General features: G+C 43.7%; 1 protein-coding gene across 1 annotated transcript in view; it reads left to right on the top strand.

The window, feature by feature from the left end:
• The first annotated feature begins 3,844 nt into the window (after nucleotides 1-3,844).
• ZNF292 (zinc finger protein 292) overlaps nucleotides 3,845-16,223 on the top strand; it is an 86,798-nt gene continuing 74,419 nt past the window's right edge. The window contains exon 1 of the mRNA XM_075554803.1: nucleotides 3,845-4,037. Within this exon, the coding sequence (XP_075410918.1) occupies nucleotides 3,870-4,037 (168 nt within the window). The 5' untranslated portion in view covers nucleotides 3,845-3,869. The remainder of the gene's footprint in view (nucleotides 4,038-16,223) is intronic.

Here is a 16,223-nt window from a genome sequence, read left to right as displayed (position 1 = left end):
CGACACCCAGGCCCTTCGGGGTCTGGCCCCCGCCCTGCTGCTCCCGGGGAGGCCCCGCGTCTCCCGGCCCGGAGCCTCTGCCGCTTGGTCGGTTCGGTCCGCAACACCGGCTGGAAATGCCCCGACTGCGCCCGCCGGGGGCCGGCGAGCCTGCCGCGCCCGCCCGGGGCCCAGCGCGGCTGCACGGAGACCCGGCGCCCGGCTGCGGCCCGCGGAGCCCAGCCCGGCCTGGCCCTGGTGGGGCGCGGCGAGGAGGGTCGGTGAAGCGGGGCCCAGCGTGCGGGGCCCGCCCGGCCTCCGCCCAGCCGCCCGCGGTGGAAGTGCGCCCCAGGGGCCCGGCGCTTCCCGGGGTCTGCGGCCTGCGCGGCCTCCGCGCTCGGCGCCGCTTCGTTTCCAAACGCCAACGCCGCGCCCGCCGGCTCCCTGGCTCTGGGCCACCTGCTTTCAGCCAGCACAAAAGCGCTCCTTTCTAGCCCCGGGCCCCGCTCGTCCCGGGACTCTAGAGCACCAGTGCGTCGGCACGGTGCCGGCCCCGCAGCTCTAGCCTCCCGGGAGCAGGGAGATGTCTTTCTCCCAATGCCTTCCCAGCCTTGTCCACCTCGGGGTAGGGGTGGAGATGCAGGCCTTGTTTCCGCACCAAGATGTATTCTGAAGTCAAGGCACTTGGGCGTGAGGGTCCGTGTTAGGCTGAGGCCACAGCGACCATATAAAGCACAGCATGGGACCAGGAACTCGCAGTGCAGATACTGAGTTCCCAAAGGGCCTTTTCTTATTTTCTCCATGGACCGGCTTCCAATTTCCCCCAGGAACATCTCAGTAAGTAGGGGTGTGTGTCTCTCAGTAAGTAGGGGTGTGTGTATGTGTGTGTTTTACATCATGCGTACTTGTGAATACATATTTTCTGTGGATAAGAATGAGATTATCAAAGGAAAGATTAGATACCTCCAGGACAAGGTCAATTTGTCAAGGAAGGGCATTCCATCCCTTCTCAAATGACAAAGAACAAGAAAATCAACAACCTGTATTTCTGTAGATTCTGCAGACATTCTAGTTAGATTTATTACTCAGGCTACTTTAAGGTTCTCAGTTGAATCTACACTCATTTTTACAGTACAACATTGCCTATTTATCGCATGTATGCTAGCCCACTCTTTCCACGACTTTAAGCTTTCTCAATGCAGTTTTATTTCATTAAAAAAATTTTAATGCAGTTTGTTTTCATCATGAGGGATCATTTTCATTTACCTCTGATATCCCCAAGCAGTGAATGCTTATTCCTGGAGCAGGACATCCTGCTTGGTAAAGAAGCGGTCAGTGAGAAGGAGGCGGTCCTTCAATGCCTTGCATTGACAGTCTCACTCACTAGAAACTGCCGTGGGTTAACATGGCATGGCTGGGTGGTGGCACGGGACTGGGCAGTGTTTTGTCCCATTGTACATAGGGTTGCTATGTGTTGGAACCAACATGACAGCACCTAAAAGCAAAATGATTATTACATGATTTCATCTCCCTTTCCAGTGTTTACATTGCCAGAGGCTCTAAACATGTAAGAAGGCAGTAATGAAGGAGCGATAAGACTCAAATATTCCAAATAAAAAGGGCACCAGGTGTTCATTCTAAGGTGTTTTTGCAAAGTAGTAATAGTGCACAGAATTGTTTATGAGTCATCAGCCTGGTTTCAGAGGAGGTGGGGATGGCCTACACTCTAGGGCTGTACAGCTGTTTTGAGAATTCTTTCCCTCTTGCTTGCGCGCGTGCACACACACACACACACACACACACACACACACACACACACACACACACACCCTTCCATTCCATTAAACTTGAAGTGAGAATGGGCAATGCTGTCGTTGATACTTTGTCTTTGAAATGACTGGAATACCTGGCTAACCTCATTTTACTCAGTTCACAGTTCTCATAGTATCCAAGTTACAAGTTGGGCTGTGATCAACAAGGTCAGCTGATCAAAACCACCAGCTGTTCTGTGGGAGAAAGACTGGGCTTTCTACTCTATGAATTAGAGTCTCAGAAACTATTAGGGACCATTGACCTTGTCCTATAGGGTTGTTGGGTCCAAATCGACTGGATGATCGTGAGTTTGAAGGTACTTCACTTGGGAAAGTAAGCTCCAGGTATTGAAATTTATTAGTGGCGTAAATTCCTGATCTTTTAGATCCCAGTGATAGATGCTGTTATATAATTTTTCCAAAACCTCTGAATGTACTCTCCAGCCTCTTCTATAAGTAAACATTTGAAATCCCTGCATTGCTAATATCCAACATTAGTACTTGAGTGTTATGCTAATATTTTAGCCGATTCTGTATTTTATAAGGGAATTCAATTTAATTGTGCCCCACTCAACTTACATGACACTGTAACATTACCATGGCTGATACATTACAAAGCATTCATTCTGAACAATAGATTTTCTATTATTATTAGAAAATTTTCCGAGGATCCTATACATAATGACAATTCTTTTCATTTTGGATGTTTGCATTTAGAAAATTTACCTCAAAATATCATTTATCAAAATCATTGTTTCTGAATTTTTGAAGATCCTTATGTTGTAAGAAAGATAAGCCTTGTTATTCTCTATTAAATTATTAGTTTCATTCTAAACTTTAAGGTAAACGCTCTAATTTTTTGAGTACATTCCTATTTTGTGCAAATCCAAAGGAAAAAAACCCAAAGCAAGACGACTGCTTTTGAGAGTAGAAAGCTTCTTTCTTCCACGGAGTGCTGGTGGTTTCAAACTGCTGACATTAGCAACCCCAAAGTAACCACTAAGAATTTATTCTTTCCAAGTTGTGAATACCGATGGTTTAGAATGCCATCTCCATTTGACCAGGAAACTTGTTATTTTAATACTGGATACTCTTGTTCTTTTATTTTAGCACCGGTTTCCTCCCCTCTGTTGTGATGTTTCATGGCCTACTTAGTGCCACAGCCCCCCCCCCCCTTCATATATTCTGTATTTGGTAATGCAAAATACAGTGTGTATCAGTGTGAAGTCACAGAGAAACAGATTAGCTGGCTAGCACTTATTCTGGAAATGGTTTCACGGTTTGAATATAATTCGGTTACAGTATCTACTAGTTTATTGTGTGCTTGAACTCTTCAACTATATTTCCTAAATAGTTTGCCCTGTTCTCCAGGCTGAAGATTTCCACCCTCATCCGGCTCTGACCCAATTGTTATTTTTCTTTGTTGCCGCCACTCTTTAGAGCTTGTGTTTCCAAGGGAGAGGCGTTCTTGGGGCTGAAGAGGAGGCGAGTCTAGCGGGAGGCGATCTGGGACCTCACACCCCGGACCTCCAGCCAGAGGAGAAGTCGGGCCATTTTGACAGTTCAGAATCCCGCTGGGGCTCTCCCGCTTGGTGGTGGCCCATGGGTAGGTTTCACCTTGTCCCTCTTCCGCGGCCTCGGGCCCGCCCAGAAGTCAATGGCAACTACATCTTTGTCCCAGCTTACTCGGAAATGTCCCCACGCGGTCCTCTTAGGGGGCTGGAGCCTAGGGTGGGGAGCGGCCTCGGGGAGAGAGCTCGAGAGCGTCGCCGGGCCGGGGCCAGGGCCGCGGGCGAAAGCCGCCCATCAGCACGAGCCTCTCCGGAGGGCCGTCCCGGGGACCCCGGGCAGGCCTCCCGCGGCGGGTAAGTAAGCCGCGGCCCCGCCGACCCGCCCCGCTCCCTTCCCCTTCCGCGCACTTCCCGGGGCTCGCGCGCGCCACCCTCCCGCCCCAGCTCCGCGGCCGGGCCCTTTGTACGTGCGCCCCGGCGTGCTGGCGCGCCCGGCACGTGACCCCCCGAACGTGGCATTGTGTTATCACGTGACCCAGGTGCGTACGCGACGGAGCGGGGTGTGAAGATGGCGGACGAGGAGGCCGAGCAGGAGAGGTTGAGCGGCGGCGGCGGCGGCTGCGTCGCGGAGCTGCAGCGCCTGGGCGAGCGGCTCCAGGAGCTGGAGCGGCGGCTGCGGGAGAGCCGGGCGCCGGCCGTGGACGCGGCCACCGAGTACTGTCAGCAGCTGTGCCAGGTGAGTGCGCCTCGGGTCCCCTCCCCCTTTTCCCGGCTGCAGAGCCCAGGGGGCGAGCGGGCGAGCGAGCGCCGGGCGGCCCATCGGGGGTGGTCGCCGCCCGGGCTCGGTGGGCGCCCTCGCCGGGGCGCAGCGGGGAGGACGAGGAAGGCGCCTTTGTGTGACTGTCGTCGTTGCTGTCGTCGCCGGCTCTGGGCTGGGGGAAGGGAGTTGTGGTCAGGGCGGAAAATGCCCCCCACCCCTCTCCTTGCCCGAACTCGGAGCCGCGCGCTCCCCGCGGCGGAGCTGGAGGCGGCGGCGGCGGCGCTCCGTTGCAGGAGAGGGCTAGGTGGGAAATGGAGGCTGGGTCCCCTTCCTCCTCCTCCTCCTCTTATTGTGCACGGGGATTACCGCGCCCCCGCCTCTGCGCGGGTCTCCCACTCCAACGGGCCTCCGCCCCCAAGGGCTTGATGCCTTTGCCTCCCCCCGTCCGTCCTCCGGCCCGCCCGCGGCCGCGTCCTCGCCGTCTCGGGGCCTTTGTTGTTGGAGTTTCGCCTTCGGACTGAGGGCCTTTGTTGACGTTCGGGGGAGCAGTCCCCGCCGAACCCTTCTTGCCGGGCTGGACGTTGCAGGGCGAGGGCGAGGGCTGGGAGCGGGACGAGATGGTCCGCTCTCGCCGTTACTAGCTGGGCGCGCCGTCGGCTTGCTAAAGGTTGCTCTCCGCTGTTGAAAGGAGCGGCCCGTCAGCGTGGATCCCACGGCCGAAGGTCCCTTCGGAGTGGCTGGTCCTGGGTTTGCTGCTCTGCTTTTACCCCCGAAGGAGTCACGTTTCTTCGCCCTGCTCTCCGCTCGCACCTCGGCGGCATTCTAGTGACGGTGGAAGGGACTGAGGTTAATGTTGACTTGCGTGCTCTGGCCAGTTTCAAATCTTTTCCTTTTTATACCCAAGGACACTGGTTTCCAGGAACTGCTTTCTAAGTGAGCTGGGAAATGTTAATACACTGTCTGCTTATGATTGAAAGCCGGAGAACTTGGGGGGTGGGGGTTTCTGCATTTGAACTTCATTTCAAGCCCTACAGTTACATTTGCAATTTCAAGGAGCTGCTCGCTCTTGTGAAGATCTTGGTTAGGTTGTCTTTTTAATGTGAGAAGGAAGACAGGAACTGTCACCTTTTATGGGTCATATTTAGAGCTAACTTAGGAATGTCATAGAAATTTAGTTTTGGAAAAATGTGAAGTGCAAGGTGGGCAGTGTTGGACCAATTTGAATTTCAGAGTAGATTTCATTTTCACTTATTTTATTTTGCCTCCAAGTCCAGAAATCTTTATAGCCCTAGAGATGCTCCATTATAAACCAAAAAATCCCCATTGCTTATGTACTTTGTCACGTGTGTGGTACCGCTATTATCATTAACATACAACAACTGATCAACTTGGGACTTACCTAAGTTTATTTCTTAAGGTCTGGTGATTGCTTGTGGCAAAATTTGAGATTTTACCATTCTTTAAACCTATGGGTTAAGATTTAAAGAATAGATAATTTCACTACATTGCCAACATCTGATAGACACAAAGGTTTATTCTGTAAAGAATTATTTCTGTTAAATATCCATGATAGGCAATCTTTTGTTTATAATTCAGCTTTTTAATACATAAGCCGCATTAACGTTTAGCTTTGGTGAAAGACATTTTTCATCTAATAGTGTCCACTGATGTGCTTAAAATTAATAACTGTAAAAATTCTTGGTCAGCAGTATTTATAAGCAGGATTAATAATCCTGGGAAGAATTGGTGCCATATTAAAAATTATCACTTAGAAAATATTTTTAATGGATAAAATAATAGACAAAGTAATTTCATCAGTATGTAAGAAGTTCCTAAATTATTTTTAAATGGGTAGCTTTGTAATCATATTGTATTTATTGACTGATAGGTGCTAGCAGAACACATAAAACAGCACTGAACCAAATGCTAGATTTGCGAATTTCAAATGTTTCATTTACTACAGTATCAATGATTTTAAAAATGATTTTGAAAGTGATCTTTATTAATAGAGAGAATATAATCCCTCTAGAATATGTTCCAAATTGTTTCAAAAATAAGTATTCTATTGTAATGATACTGTCAAATGGAAGATGACTTGAAACAATTGTTTCCTTAAAATTGTATCCTATTTAGGATAATCATGCCTTTTTATATAAGGTTGAGCAGAACAGTGGTTAATATTTACTGGAGTAATGTAAATACCTTGCTAGATATATTAGGAGCTAGAAATGATGTCTTGGATTCTAACCTTAAGATTATTAGTTAACATTTTAGCTAAGCAAGCCTTTTCTTTAAAACTAGGGTGTTTACATGCTACAGTAAACATCAAGGTTAGTGGACTTCCAACACTCATATTCTATTTATTATCAGTGTTGATAATAAAGCTCTAATGTGCTTCTATAAATCTTCACTATTGGACGTATCAGAAAATGAAATTTTACCTCAGCAAAAAGGTGAAGTTTTGGAGAATGTAATAAAACCCACAAAAGTAGAAGTTGCTTGCAAGCCCTAGTTTACGCATTTTCTGTTTTTCAATGAGGTAGGATAGTAACAGGTTTCCTGAGTCCTTAGGAGAATTGAAATGGAAGACATTAAACATGTTTCTCTTATTCAACTATTAACATATTTCCCTGAATTTTTGAAACCCCCACAAATTAGCTGGCTCCTTGGAAGCATGCCTATTGTATTTAAATAACTATTTGCTTAAAGCTTAAGTGGGAGGAAAGAAGGCAAAGGAAGCAGAAGTTGGATAAGTGGCAGTGACTATCAAACATATTTTAAAAGTTAGCCTCAATTTGGGTGATAATAGTCTGCTATACATTAATTAAAACCAAAAAAATAACCTAAAATAAGAACAGGATAATCCCTCAAAATGAATGAATCTGTTTCAGGATTATTATTACATACATGAGAAAGCTTCAAGAAGAAAAGATGGAATTGAGAGAGAACGGAATTTTTCCATGAACTTTTTGAAGCCCACCCATAAACATCGGTTAGAGTTGGAACTTTTTGGATTAGACTGCAGATTTCACTCAGCATTCTTACTGAATATGAGAAGACTTCATAAAAGTTACTGGAAAATACTCTATTTTCTTTCAGTTCCATTTTCCCACAACTTTTTGAAGACCTTCTCATACCATCTCCATCTATAAGCCAGGCAAGACTCTAGGGAAGATAGCAAATAACTGGTAAATGGATTCGTGTATCTTTATCACTGATCTCAATGCAATACAACGGAAGAATTTTTCTTTGGAAGCTCAAACCCAAAAGCATCCCAACCGAAGAGTGGCTTTAAAAGGATGTGCAAATAATCTCCATTATAAAAAAGTTACTTCATAGTAATAGTTGAATGGTACTGCCAGCATTGTGGACTGGCTGATGCTGCATGAGCTGGGACTGTTGGGGCAGGGGTAAAGGTTCCTTCGCCTGGCTAGCCATAAGGTTTGAACTCATCCGCTCCTCCAAGGAGAAAGCTGTAGCAGTTAGCCTCTGTAAAGATGACAGCCTTGTAAATGGGGGCAGTTCTTCACTTTCCTGTAGGATTGCGGTGAGTCAGAATCAATGTTTGTTGTAGTTGTTGGTTATTTTCTGGTGGCTAAAAACTTTTAGAGTTGAAATACAGTTGTAGGGGGAGGTATATTTGTTCCTTGGTTCATATTAAGGAGCTTTTGTGTCGGTCTAAGTAAGCATTGGACTGCCAGTTGCAAGATCTTCGTTTCAAACTACTAGCTGCTCAGGAGCCAGATGGAGCTGCCTGTCCTGTAAAGATGTACAGCCTTGGAAACCCTGACAGGGTGTGCGCTTTGCTAGTGTCAGTTCATACAAGCAGTGCTTTTTGGTGGGTGCAGTTCTTTCTTCAAAGCCATTTTGAAAAATATAGGGTCAGCTTTTTGACTGTCACAGGAACTGGAGGTATATGGCATTTAGTGCCTAAGAGCCAACGATACGGAATATTCTAAAGGAATTAGGATAATCCTGTCGTATGGTTTTTCTCTTTTTTCAGTCATTGTTCTAGTTAGCTAGTTCTGGCTATCACAAAAATACCACAAGTGTATGACTTAAACAAATTTAACCTCATAGTTTAGGAGGCTAGAAATCTAAAGTCCTAGTGCTGATTTCAGAGGAAGATGTTATCTACCTGTTGGCTCTGCAGGAAGGTCCTTGTTTCTTGGAGATCTGCTCATGCCTTGATGTCCGTCTCCCCAAATCTACAAGGTTCACAGTGCTGGGAATCCTTGGTCTACAAGGGTGCACTCGGCTCCACTCCAAGCACTTCTTGGTGTGGTAGTCAGGTTCCCCCATCGCTGCTTTCTTGTTCCCTCTCTTTCATGTTGCAGAAGAGATTGACTCAAGATAGAACCTAATTCTGTAGATTGTGTCCGGCTTTATTAACAGAATTGGCTGTAATCCTGCCTCATTAGTATCATACCAAAAACCCACTGCCATTGAGTCGATTCTGACCCACAGTGACTTTATGGAGGCTTTCGGAGATTGTAAATCTTTCCAGGACCCAATGATCAATATCAATACCATCCTACAGCTGCACATGGGCAACATTCTCATTAATTAAAGAAATAGGAGCCCTACTGGTGCCGTGAGTTAAGCGATGGACTAACCACAACGTTGGTGGTTGAAATATATCAGCCAATTGGAGGGAGAAAGGTGAGATTTAGTGAATCTGCTAATTTATGGATTATAATTTGAATGTAGAGATCAGAGTAGGTGGCAATCAAATTGCCAGTCTTGAATATCAGGGAAAGTTTTACTGTGGACTTAAGGTTTCAGCTGGACCTTAGTATCTTAAGGAACTATTGTTAGTGCTTTTATTGGCATAAGAAATAAAAACAGTTGGGAGAGTTGTTATTTGAATTGTGCATTTAAAACAGTTGTTTGTATATTTCTGTTTGAGCAATTTGATACAAGTTCATGGTTTTGTTCCTTACATGTTTTGCTTAGCTTTAATTATGGTGGTTAAAAGCTCTGAGAATGCTTTTTCATGTTCCTTAAAAAATGAGACTTTTACTATTAGAGGTTGTTGTAAATTAATTTGTAGGACATGTCTTCAAATCAGAAGGAAAGATGATTTGTTTGTTAATTGGTGATAATTATTTTAGGTATTAAGGGGGTAATAAGTAATTTAAATTTTAAAACTTTAATGCTCATGGGAAATAATTTTTAATGTTCATAATTGTATTACTACATGCTGTTGATATTAAATTCCACTTTCCAGAATATGCTTACACCAATTTTAGTGAAGAGCAAACTAGATCCCATTTTGCTTATCTCCTTGGCATTTATTGGTCCTAAATTAACATGGGAGAAGAAAAGATATATTATGCAGATGCTTTTCATAATATTTTATATAACTAGCCTGAAAACCAAAGATTTTACTCTAAAACCACTGCTGTACTTATTTATACCTTGTTACTTCTATCAAAGTTGAAAGATTTCCTTTTTCCCAACTTTTACAAATACATTCAGTTTTTTTAAGTCATTTTATTAGGGGCTCATACAACTCTTATCACAATCCATACATACATCAATTGTGTAAAGCACATTTGTACATTCATTACCCTCATCCTCAAAATATTTGCTCTCCACTTAAGCCCCTGGCATTAGCTCCTCATTTTTACCACTCCCTCCTCCTTCACGAACCCTTGATAATTTATAAATTATTATTTTGTCATATCTTTCCCTGTCTGACATCTCCTTCACCCACTTTTCTGTTGTCTGTCCCCCAGAGAGGAGGTTATATGTAGGTCCTTGTAATGGGCTCTCCCTTTCCACCCACCCCCTCCCCCCTCCCGGTATAGCTACTCTCACCACTGGTCTTGAAGGTATCATCCGCCCTGGATTCCCTGTGTTTCCAGTTCCTATCTGTACCAGTGTACATCCTCTGTTCTAGCCAGATTTGGAAGGTAGAATTGGGATCATGATGGGGGGAGGGGGGGAAACCATTAAGGAACTAGAGGAAATGTTAGTAGCCTCTTAAGCCTTGTACATGAAGTTTGCTTTTCCTCTATGTTTATCACATACCCATGCACCTTGCAACTTTGTTACTTTCTAGGAGAGCCATTTGATTCATTGTTAATCGCTTTGCACTGAGAATTGCACAGCACTCTTCAGAAGAAAAATGTTATTATTCAATCTTAGCTATGCATTGGAAACACACGTGTTTCCATTTTCTTGAAATTCCCGTTTGCTTTTTAATCCTGTCCGTCTCAGTCGTGGTCCATTGCATGTAACAGTGTTTTTCAAATTCTAGTATTTGCTGAAAGGCTCTAGAAAAGGAGTCTTTAGATCTCAGTTGGAATTTCAAAGTTTTGGCCTTAACTCATAGTAAAATGTAACTTTTTTTTTACTTTTCCACTTAGTTGCCAACTGAAACAAAAGTGTAAAAGTGTCACAAAATAATACTTAACCTCATTGTATATGCTGCATTCTGTTTTCATATGTGTGTATACATATACATAAATCTTGATTTTATAACCCACTAATAAGTCATAACCAATGATTTGAAAAACACTGACTCCTGAAATAAGCACTTAGGCAAGCAGGGCAAACCCTGAATTAAAACATAGTCTTCTAGCCTAGTTGATCCAGAACAGTAAATCCTGGAGAAGAATTTAAATTAAAATGCAGCTTTAAGTGTACAGTGAATGCAGGGAACTTACCATACAAAGTGCCTTAAGAATGTTCATGAGAAAAATCCATTATCTTTTAATTACATTTTATGTGGAGTTTTTGAAGCACCCCTTGTATAGGTCTTGCTTCATTTTCAGTTCTACTTGTACTGTAAAGTTTAGCATGCTCTCTTATTTTCTTCGTTTGGAAATTCCCATAGAGGTAGCTCTGACTTCTATAATCTGTGTTATAATGCTTGTATATAATGGATTCTCCAATACAACTTAATTAAATTTGCATTTTTCCCATTAATTTAAACATTGGTTTTCTAATTTGGTCAATTTTGGGTTAGAAAAAAATATTTGTATGTGGTTGTTAGGAGCCCTGTTGGCATAGAGGTTACATGTTGGGCTGCAAGCTTGGCCATTTGAAACCACTAGGCGTTCTGTGGGAGAAAGATGGGCTTTCTAATCCTTTAAAGACGTACGGTCTTCAGAAACTCACAGGGAAGTTACCCTGCCTATCGGGTTGCTCTGAGTGCATTAACTCGATGGCACTGAGTGCTTTGGTTTGGTTTTGGTTTTGGTATGGTTGTTAGAATGGCATGCGGGTGATGTATTCTGACCTCCTAAGGCTGATTCCTGTGAGGGGGCGGGGGTCAGATACGTCTCCACCCTCTAACTTTCGTTACCGTTCTAATACCAACCATCTCTTCCACCACATTCTGTACATTTCTCTGCGGGGTTTGAGAATTCATTGCAGTGGCCGCACAAAACTTACAAATCATACTCATGATTACAGGGTTTATTAGGGAAACTAATACATTACAATTCAGGCTCAGAACACTCAATGCAATTCTTGTAGTCAGGACTGCCTCCTCTTAGCCAGACCTGCAGTCAGGCCTCTTTTTGGTCCTTGGTTTCTCAGCCATACAGACCCTTTGACCTCTGACCCACTCTAGCAATAAAATAATGTCAGTTCCTTTAGCTCTGCCCCCAAATACCCAAAGTATGTACCACTTTTCCACAAGTCTCAGCCCCAAAGTGTTCAGCTCTAGCTTCCCAATTAAGTACTTGGAGGCACCCTACTCCACAGGTGAGCCTCCTGCCCCAGGGTGTATTTAGCTTTACCTGCTTCCATGACTAGGAAGTCCATGTCTTGTGCTCTGGCTCGTGCTTCTGTGGCTGCTACTCCTCTGTTGCTTTCCCGGATTTTACCTCTGTTTACCGCATCAAAAAGATTCACCACAGGGATTTCAGGGTCCAAAAGATTCATTCCTGGCTGATATTTCTTGTTAATGAAATTCTCCATCCCCCTCCTGCTTCTGAGTTGGCCCATTTTGTACCCTCATGGATAGCAAAATCGACCAATCCCAAAATTACAGTTCTACGTTTTTACAATCACAACCCTGTTAATCAGACACACATGAAATCATATAGTCTTATGGGAATCTCCCTCCACCTTCTCTTATCCAGACCACCAGGAACAGTGGACATACATAGTCTGCATGGTGTTTCAACCAGTTATTTGGTGAGCGTTTACAAAGATTATGTCTAAAAGAGACATGTGAAGTAGATCAATGTACCACAATGGGTTCCCTTGTTTTTATGTTGTTTATTTAATCTCATTGATAGCTCTTTTGGTTCTCTATCACTACATAGTTTGCGCTCTCTTATTACACCTATAGGAGGGAGCCCTGTTGCTAATATTGGGTTGCTAACCTCAAGGTCAGTAGTTCAAAACCACCAGCTGTTATTCAGTCAAAAGTGAGACTTTCTACTCCCATAAAGAGTTATGGTCTCAGAAACCCACAGGGATCAGAAATTACTACCCTCTGAAACAGAAATTACTTAATGGCAGGGAGTTTTGTTTGTTTGTCTTATTACACCTATAGTGCCTTGAATGTCTTAAGTAGTATTTGAATTTTTAACCCCAGCACTTCTACTCTATTTAGATTATCTGGTAGTAATGGATTCTAAGGTGTGGAAGGTGAGAGTATCACTGACTGATGGTTATGTGTTAACTTGACTGGGCCATGATTCTCAGTGGTTTAGCAATTATGTCTGTATCTAGTTATCCTTCATTTGTGAACTGATGTGGTCATCTCCCATTTTCATTAGTGTTAACTCTGGTCTTGGAAACTAACCATGTCTGTAAGTGAGAATACATTTCACTTTTTTCATTTGCTATAGGTCTCGGAGATAGTGTATGATTTTAATCCAGGTCCAAATTCAGTGTACTCTGCTGACTGCCTCTCCAAGGTTCTATGGTGGTTAGGGTCACTTGGCTCTTTGCCAGAAATATTCCATATTCCTTTTTTATTTGTGAAGTAGGAAATGAGGCAGTGTGTCAGTCTGGGTGCTTTAGAGAAACAAATTCACAGAAACTCGTGTAAGAGAGCGTTTTATATAAAGTTTAAGTGCACATCAAGAAAACATCCCGGCAGGGAATGTATGGGTGTGCTTTATACAATTGATGTATGTATATGTATGGATGGTGATAAGAGTTGTATGAGTCCCTAATAAAATGTAAAAAAAAGAAAAGAGGAGAAAAAAGTGATTAGGGCAAAGACTGTACAGATGTGCTTTATACAATTGATGTATGTATATGTATGAACTCTGATAAGAATTGTATGAGCCCCAATAAATTGTTAATAAATAAATAAATAAAATAAAAAAGAAAACATCCCAACCCAGTGCTGCCCAACCCCCAAGTCCAACATTAACCCACATGTCCACATGTCCTCCTCCATCTCACAAAACACACACTATGACGCTGACTGCAGGTGGAAAGCAGAATCAGTGAATGTGTAAGCAATCAGTGCTGGCAGGGGTCTCCACATGGCTGCTCCAGCACCCAGGGCTGCTTCAGGGTAGGTCCATGTGGCTTCACCTCGGGGATGTCTTGGCAGAAAATGAGCCTTGCTAGCTGAAGCAGGGAACTGGCTAAGGCAGCTGCATCCTCGTCTGACCATCACAAAACAAGAGACCCGAGAACTCGAAAGGCAAGGCTCAAGGACCCATTTATCCCTCCACCTTTTAATTAACCCCACATATGTTTATTGGCCAGGTTGGTACAATAAATTAACTACCTCAGGCAGGATGAAAAAAAAACAAAACACCATTAGTGTGGTGAAGAAAGCTGATGGTGCCCAGCTATCAAAAGAGATAGCGTCTGGGTTCTTAAAGACTTGAAGTTGAACAAGCGGCCATCTAGCTGAGAAGCAACAAAGCCCACATGGAAGTTGCACACCAGCCTGTGTGATCATGAGATGTCAATGGAATCAGGTATCAGGCATCTAAGACTCAGACCAAAACCAAGGTGAAAGGGGGTGGGGATATGGAGTGGAGAGCCAATGCTCATCTATAGGGAGTTGGACATCCCCTCACAGAGGGATCACAGGGAAGAGATGAGCCAGTTAGAGTACAGTATAGCACCCATGAAATACACAACTGTCCTCTAGTTCTTTGATGCTTCCTTCACCCTACTATCATGACATCAGTTCTACCTTACAAATCAGATTAGACCAGAGCATGCACACTGCTACAGAGAAGAGCCTGCAACACAGGGAATCCAGGATAGATAAACTCCTCAGGGCCAACAAGGAGAGTAGAGATACCAGCAGGATTAGGGGAGGATAGGGGGAGAAAGGGAGGATCAATCACAAGGATCAGCCTAGAACCCCCTCCCAGTGGGATGAATAATGGAAAAGTGGGTGGAGGTGACAGGACAATGCAAGATATGGAATAATCTATAACTTATCAAGGGTTCGTGAGGGAGGGTGGGCGGGGAAGAGAGGGGCAAGAAATGGGGACCTGATATGAAGGGCTCAAATTGGGATAGAATGCTTTGAAAATGATGGTAGCATATGTGCAAATGTGTTTGACACACTGGATGAATGTGTAGATTGTGATAAGAGATGTAAGAACCCCCAATAAAAATATTTTTTAATCAACATTTATTCCATTAACACATATTATGTGCTTAATTGTGTCAGACTGTACTGCTTACATAGAGAAAGTAGTGGTAATTCTGTGAAGAATTTATGGAAGTCAAATCTTTGAAGGCAATACTGAATATTTGATCCCTCTTCTACGCCCCCTTTAATACAAGTTCTCGACTAAGTAAAAAACTTCCCTGCTGCCACTGAGTGGCAATTCTGGCTCCTCCTGACTATAGAACTGAGTAGAATTGCTCTTTAGGGTTTCTGAAACTGTAAATCTTTCTCCCGTGGAATGGTTAGTGGGTTCAAATCACTGCCTTTTTTAGTTAGCCGCTCAACACTGTAAAACTGACTCTTAAATCTTCTTGGTTTTCATGGGATCCGTGTTAGAGAGTTAATACAGTACTTTTTTCTGTGGTACTCAGGTGACTGGGAGGGGTCCTGGCGGTGTAGTGGTTGCACTTTGTGCGCTAACCACAAGGTCAGCAGTTAGAAACCACCAGCCCTTCCTCGGGAGAAGGGCTTTCTTCTACTTCCTGGAAAGCGTTACAGTCTTGGACACTCAAAGGGGGCCTTGCTCCCCTGTCCCATAGGGTTGCTGTGAGTTGGCATCGCCTCAATGGCAGCAATGAGTTTTTTGTTTTTCATGAGATTGAGGAGAACCGTGCTAGTCAAATTTTTGCTCTTTTAAATGTAGTTATAGAAGATATTTGAGCTAAGATTGTCTCGGAAATTTTTGGTGGCTTCAGATAAGATGTATTTGATCAGTAAGGTTTAAATCATAAATTAGCAAACGCTTTGTCCATGAAGGCGCAAGAGAAGTGGCACTTTGGGAAACTGCATTACTGCTGGCTGAAAGCTTGTTTGCCCGTACCCAGCCGGTGGTTGTAAGCCAGTGATGTTAGTTTACTAGCATAGTTATAAAAACAAACCAAAAATTAGCTGATTTTCATAATCTGAAAATACAGTGAAGTTTATGGTTTATAGCAAGAAGACCTTGACATCCAAGGGAGAGAATTAATGTTCAAGACAGGCATTGTTAGATGCTAGATTTAAGAACCATTTAGTCTGTTTAAATATACAATTTTACCCAGATTGCCTCTTGGGACCTCATCATGAATATATATTATGCAGTGTGACCTTTAATTATTAAACTTAGTGTGACTTGTAATCATTAGAAAATCATTAGGAATTTTATTAGCCATTATATATGAAGACTGAGATGTGGTTAAAATAACTAAAACTAAATTGTGCTTTAAAATATGAATTTCAGATATCTGGAGAATTTAATCACATGGAACATCTGTCATCCTTATTGAAAGTTGATATGAAAACTCAAAAAACTCATTGCCACTGAGTCAGCGGATTTATAATGACCAGAATACAACCAGGTAGAACTGCTCCTGTAGGTTTCCAAGACTGTAACTCTGTAGAGGAGTAGAAAGCTGCTTTCTTCTGTGCAGTGACTGGTGGCTTTGAACTGCCTACCCTGCGATTGGCAGCCAACACATAACCCACTATGCCACCAGGGCTCTTCGGTGCTTGAGATGGTAGGTGAATAGTGTTTGTTCGCTTCATACCTACCAGATAGGGGC

This window comes from Tenrec ecaudatus, chromosome 7 (genome assembly GCF_050624435.1).
Source record: "Tenrec ecaudatus isolate mTenEca1 chromosome 7, mTenEca1.hap1, whole genome shotgun sequence".
Taxonomy (NCBI): domain Eukaryota; kingdom Metazoa; phylum Chordata; class Mammalia; order Afrosoricida; family Tenrecidae; genus Tenrec; species Tenrec ecaudatus.
This window is presented reverse-complemented; position numbering and strand designations above follow the sequence as displayed.